Source organism: Limulus polyphemus, unplaced genomic scaffold (assembly GCF_000517525.1).
Source record: "Limulus polyphemus unplaced genomic scaffold, Limulus_polyphemus-2.1.2 Scaffold419, whole genome shotgun sequence".
In the NCBI taxonomy this organism is placed as follows: Eukaryota; Metazoa; Arthropoda; class Merostomata; order Xiphosura; family Limulidae; genus Limulus; species Limulus polyphemus.
In genome coordinates, this window is record NW_013666029.1 from 520,903 (window position 1) to 527,873 (window position 6,971).

The 6,971-nt window shown below is 33.1% G+C and overlaps 1 protein-coding gene across 1 annotated transcript in view; it reads left to right on the forward strand.

The window, feature by feature from the left end:
• LOC106458131 (cilia- and flagella-associated protein 157-like) overlaps positions 1-4,569 on the forward strand; it is a 31,082-nt gene extending 26,513 nt beyond the window's left edge. Inside the window, exons 6-9 of the mRNA XM_022384282.1 lie at positions 518-682; positions 2,559-2,713; positions 3,118-3,229; positions 4,397-4,569. Of these exons, the coding sequence (XP_022239990.1) occupies positions 518-682; positions 2,559-2,713; positions 3,118-3,229; positions 4,397-4,450 (486 nt within the window). The 3' untranslated portion in view covers positions 4,451-4,569. The remainder of the gene's footprint in view (positions 1-517; positions 683-2,558; positions 2,714-3,117; positions 3,230-4,396) is intronic.
• The last annotated feature ends 2,402 nt before the right edge of the window (positions 4,570-6,971 follow it).

Consider the following 6,971-nt stretch of genomic DNA (forward strand, 5'->3'; position numbering starts at 1 on the left):
TCACCTTACTGTGTGAGGTGGCTTCCAAAGGAGTTGAACCATCACTTGCTGGATGATGTGGCCTCCTGACACCATTTACACAAACACTGGAGTTGAGCCATCATCTTACTGGATAACGTGGCCTCTTGATACAATTTACACATCCTCAGGAGTTGAGCCTTTACCTTATGGGATGACATGACCTCCTGATACCATGTCATTCAACTAGATCTATTGAAATAAAGCTAAGTAACCAGTTTCTGGATTGACTCTCTGTTGACCATCCTAGGCTAATAATAAAAGATGCTGGGCTGGCTCTTGTGGCTGGGGTTAATATTGAATGATGACTTATATTGGGTGGATTGCTTTCAGTTACTCTTTGGATTTTGTTTTACATTCACAAAAAAATTGCGATGTTTCTACTTATAAAAATTTAAAATCTGATAGTATTGATGAAAGCAAAATATTTTAGTTTATTTTCAATATCTGTCTTCAAATAGTTATTGTGTATTTACTTAATAATAAAAACTTTGTATAGGTGAAAGAGAAAGAAGAAACACTAATGAAGCTTAATATGGAAAATGATGAAATGCAAAAACAATTGGAAAATCTTGATATAAAAGTATCACAAAGTGAGGAGATGAAAAACCAGCTAGTTGGGGTTATTACTGATGCTGCAGAAGCATTAAGGTCTGGAATTATAGTAAGTAATTATACATTTATAAATGTATGGGATAAGATTTTCTTCAATCAGCTGAAAATACATTTAGAAGACACAATATTTTTGTATGAAAAATATATTACAACTTGTAAACTAAGCTTTCAATAAACCTCATTGCAGTATAGTGTTTTTCATTCTCCACTTTCACATCAGTATAACCTTAATGCTCTACCAGTATAATTTCCATTGGCAATTCTATCGTTCAAAAATAGCCTTTTAAGTATAACCTTAATGCTCTACCAGTATAATTTCCATTGGCAATTCTATCGTTCAAAAATAGCCTTTTAAGAGCCCTTTCTAAAGGCATAATAAATTCTGATATATTTGATTCTTTTTTTTTTTGTACTCCATATTATACAAATTTATGACCAATGTCATCAGAAAACAGTTAATTTTAGTACTGGAATCACCTTTTTTTTTGTTATCTCATAATTCATTTACTAACTTTTATGGCTCTCTGTTGTTAAGTTTTAAGGCTAAGAATTCTAAGAAATTATGAGTGAAAGCAAAGAAGAATATGTAATAATGTATCAAAAACACTACATCTGCTATATCCAGTACCAACAAGATCTTTCAGTAAATACCAGGATTTATCAAGCCCACTGGGATACAAAAGACATAGTAGTGTTTAAATGTTTAAATTATTGATTGCATGAACAGCAACTGTTATGGTGTAAACTAGATTAAAAAAGTTAAATGTAATTATTATAAATTTTATTTAAGTCATTGACAAATCATAATTACAGTAAAAATTAATAACACAGTTTTATTTATTAATGTTCAACACCAATTATTTATTATTATTTTTACTTGAACTAACTTTGCTGTCACTCAAAAAAAACTGGCAAACCAGTTAGAATAGACCAACTGACTTTTATAAGAACTTTGTGTGTTTAACCTACTTTGTTTGCTTCATGTTGAAAGGTTCTTAAAAAAAGTTTTAATTTAAAGCATCTCACAATTTTATAGGATTGTGAAGAGGATAAAACTTGTAAGTCTCCATATTACTGACTTATTTTAATACCTTTCAGTTCACTACCAGTAAGATCCACATATTGCATTATATCAAGTCCTTTTATATTTTTGACTGTTACAATTATCACTGTAAAAAATCTGAACAAAACAAACTGGGTATAGTCACCATTCTCTATCTAAGAAACCCCATAACAATAATAACTGGGACGAATGTAATTTTGGCAGTATTTTTGTATACAGTTTTTGAGTGTGACCCATATGCCACTGGGACCTTGTATCCAACAGCCATAGACCCACAAGCAATTTGGTGCATAAATAGTTTAGGAAAATGTGTTTAAGAAGCCAATAAGGTTCCTAGCCTATCAGTAATTCTAGGTTTAAAGATACTTTTTATAGGTTTTAAAAGAAGTGTTTTTTACAGTGTAATAAGAATTTAAAATAAAGATTATGTTTGTTTATCTATGACAAAGCAACTACGGCTGCTTACCACAAATAAAGTTTTTGAACAAAATTGTCTCTCGATACAATTATATGTATATAATACTATATCAGCTAAACTTGATGTAAGTGCCAAATAATTTTTTAAATGACATATATTAATCAATAAATAAAATAGTAAATAATGTAACCGAAAATAAAAATATAAACAATACCATGTGATTGACATTTTATCACATGACATATTAACCACTAGAAATACAAAGCACATCTTTTATAAGTATAAAATTTTATTAAAGAATTATGAAATTTGCATGTGACAAGGCAGACTATACAGTATATTTATGGCTTGGATCATGCTCACTAGTTTCAAAATCGTAATCTAAACATTATTACAAAAATATAGAGTGCAGGTACCCTTTTATATCTTGAACTTTTTCACTAGAGCAAACCTCAAGAGGAAGAAGATTCTACAGAGAGGGCACTTTTGCTTAACCAACTCCTTATATTATTAGATAGAGCCACAGACCTAACTGTAGAGGAACTTCCTATGATTCCAGGAGGTTTAGATGAATCTGGGTCACAAACAAGTTTTCAAGGGTGTGTACATTGCAATTAATCAAAAACCAATTTTGGATAGTCTGTTGCTTTAGTAGGTTAATTTAAGAAAAACATTTTTATAAATATATCAATCAGTAAACATAAAAAAGGCTTCAAAATGTTTATCGATTTTTTTACTATTACAATAATTCTCAAACTTGTTGACATATTAACGAATGTGAAAATAATGACTTATTATACCCTGTTACTTGTACTTAGCAGATAGATATCTTTGCTTAACAAATATATATTTTGTGCATTCAGTAGCACTTCAAGGATATTTTCTTATGTTTTTGCTTCAAGAATCAGTTTGTATCAGTATTACAAAGCATTATTTTATATTCTCTTCAGCTATTAACAGAATTTGTATAAGTATTTACACCTTGTGTTGTAAATCTTGTTAGATGGTTTCAAGAAGAAACTTCTCTTAAGTATCAGGCTGGATGCTTAGGTTTTGTTCCCAATGTCAACCATGACTCTAGCAGAACACCTACTGGAGAAAATAACCAAAGTCAGGTAAGGTTTACTAACATGGCAGTTTAAATATATCATTGTTTTGACTTTTTTTTTAAAGTGAATTTGAAGTTTGTTATCAGAAGTTTGTTGTTTAGTTGATTGCCTTTTTTTTTTATCTATAAACTAGGAACCTTTCTAGCCAAATTATGATATTTGTTATCATTAGCAAAAAATTAAATCAGGCTGAAATATCTTTGGGAGAGGTTTGGTGTGGTTTCCAGTTGTAAAAAAATAGAGAGAGTACATGAAGGGTACATAAACAAATGCTTTATGATGTATATTTTCTCACCTCATGACATATCAAATTAAATTGGGTTCCTTCCATCTATTTAATTAAGCTGATGAAGGCTAATACTGCCTGAAACTGTGTATTTTATTTGATTGTAAAATGTATTTTTATCTACTTTGAGCTAACTGTTTCATTTTAAGTTGCATTTATTAATAAAACATAAATAAAATGTGATTGCTAGATCAAAATGAATAGTTTTGAGCACACTTTAACAATCAAATAATAGAAGACTGGGCACATAAACAATATTTATAAGTGCTGTCTTAAAAGACTTTTACAAATGGCACAATAAACAAAACAAAAGAAGTGGGTCACAAGCTTATAATTCTCTTTTTATTTGCTCATTTTGATTAGTGATTACCTGTTGATCAACAATAAATATAATTAACTATATGAATTAAGGAAACAAACAACTGTGATAATGACAGATTCTTTTCCTATCAGCTTCTTAAATTGATTAGTAATGAGATGAACACCTCTTGTGAATCATTATCAATGAAACTACTGTAATAACAGCTTTTCCTCTCAGTTTCATCTACAAGTCAGTGACATAATAGCCATTATCACAGCAAAAACTATTTCTCAGTCGGATTTTTTTGTTGATTTATAATTAAATAGGTTTGAGAAGTTGATTCTGACCTTTGAGGTCAGCAGTGAAACCAGTATCTGATAAGGGAGTCATTGATATAAAAATGATGTTTGACATCAAAATGTATAAAAAAAATTTGAAGTTAAGACACATCTGCCTATTACTTTAAGTTAAATTGAAAAACATGTATATATGTTTATACCTAATTATGCTTAATGGAATCATTCTGCTATTAAATTTATGGTGTCTTAAAAAATTTCTCATTAATAAGGATATTAATTTTTTTCAGAGCTCCTCTAAAGAACACAGCATATCCACCTACACAGAAAAATTAAGTAAATGAGATGTGCAAGGGTAAAACGTTTCTAAATGTAATTGTTAATCCAAGGAATGTTTCTTTGGTTGTTATAAAGGGTCATAGAAGAGGTATTAAAAAGATACACATTTTTTAAAAATGTTTCATTCAACTCAAGTGTTTTAGTATTTACATCTTTTTTTTATTCCATAGCTTTTAAACTACTTGAAATTTCATTTTTGTAAGTCTCACAATTACTTTTTTGTTTATAATACATATAATATAGTAAAAAGCTTGCAAAAAATATGTATCTATAACATGAATATGTACAATTTTAATTTTTGTATAAAGAGTTCAGAGTTACTTTTCTTTGATAACAGTGCTTCATGTATTTAAAACCTGAAGCACATCAATTGTAAACTTTCCGATATGGTACTTCCTTTCGCTCACAAGATTAGCTATTATCGTCTAGTGCTGCCCTCTATATGCAGCATTTTTTCTTTATGCATGCCACAAGCTTTCTGCTCCCCCCTATTCGAATCAAATGATTCCAACATGTCTCTCATTTACATCATCATGTGTCACTTCTCCACCAATAGGAATGTGACATACTCACATGACACAAGTAACTCCCTCTATATGTCTCTACCGAACTATCATTTCTCGTTTCGCAATGCTTGTGCTTGATCGTGTTCCTTTTTGTTTGTTTAAAGTTTCACGTTTGTCTTTAGTATACTCATGAAGTGGTCTTCATTTATTTTCACTTCTAGTTTCTATTAAGACTGTTTCTTAACTTCACTTTAATCCCATCTTATTACAGTCACATTGTTATTTATACTTTTGATTATTGGTTGACTCTTCCTCATTATGAATTCCGAAGCTCATGCTACTACATCAGGGGTCACACCTGTGACTAGCGCTATATCTCAGGTGTGCGCAACCCGGTAGGAGATTTATCTTCATTTTTTTTTTCCAGGAGATTTAATGTTACATAGGTAAACCTCTGTCTCTGGACCTTGCCCCACTTCCTCCTGAACAAGTTGAGCCTGTTCAGGTGGACAAGGACTTAGATCGCCTATTTCTACCTCCTGATTTTGTTGTGCCTTCCCATGCCCCACCTGAGGAGTCAGTTAGGCCTAATATGGTCCTTTTGGATTTCGTTTCTCAGGTATGTGACATTTTATCCCTTAACCCTATTTCTTATGAACCACATTCTTCCTTACTACATGAACAATTGTCCCATCCCTATTTGGTTTTACCCCCATCCTCGGATATTCGAGTATATGCAGACTAATTTGCCTCACAATTAAGTGACACGACTGTTGTTGGGACTTTCTAGGTCGTGATCCAACCTTAACTCACGTCCATTTACCACAATCTTATCTTTCTGCAGCGATACATCTTTGACACAATTCCCGAGTCATTGGAATCACGAGTTGCATTAGTACAACAACAGTCTACCCTTTCCAACCTTGTTGCCTGTTTGTCTCAGTCAGAGCCCAATATGGCACCTCTTACCATTTCCCACCTTTCCCCTTCTCTACCAATACATATCCTTTGTTCTCAGGATGACTCATCTCATCATTTTATTCGATCATGCTCGTCATATCGCCAACAGTATCAGTGACTATCCAGTGGAAGCTCGACTTGCTGATTTTCTTCATCACTGGTGTCTTTTCATCAAGGATTGGGTTCTTCTAGTTTTTTTTTCGGAAAGATTCATGATCCCATTTTTTTCCCACCTCCTGTGTCTCTTATACCCATTTCCTTCCCTGTGCCTCAGGATCCCATGACCAGCCAGCATCTATCAGAGGCAGTTCAGGAACTGCTATTTCAGCAGGCCATCGAACTTGTTATACATTATTCACCAGGTTTTTATTGTAGACTCTTTGTTGTTCCCAAGAAAACCAGGGACTGGAGGCCTGTCATCTATTTGTCCTGTTTTCATAGAACTGTTAGTTTGCCATGCCCTTTCAGCTCCCTCACTTTCTGCTCGCAAGGTTCTATCACTTTTCAGGATGTGGTCTTCAATGATGCCACTGGTCCCCTCTCGGTCATGCGCATATTCAATTCCTTCAGTGGATTTTTAACGATCAATGGAACTTTGCTCAGGATCTTTTGTCAGCTCCTGTTACCCTTCCTCCTACCCTGATGAATGATCTACATTGGTGGTTGAACAAAGCCCATATGTAGGCAGGCATCCCACTTCCTCCTCCTCACCTGAATTTACATCTTTTCAGGGCTGGGATACATGGGTCAGTCACTAGGAGGCTTCGATTTGTTGGTTTGTAGATGAAAGATCTTTGCATATCAACGTCCTTGAGCTTTTCGTGGTCCTTTGGGATATCAATCACTTCCTTTCTCTCCCCATACATTGTCTGTTGATGATTCATTCAGACAATTTTATGGTGATAGCACATATCAATCACCAAGGTGGCACCCGATCGAGATCTCTCTGTTTTTGAACATTGGTTCTACTATATTGGGCCCACACACACCACATTCATCTCATTGTGTGTCACATTCCGGGTGTTTTCAGTTTTGTAGTAGATCATCTTTTTTGTCCCAA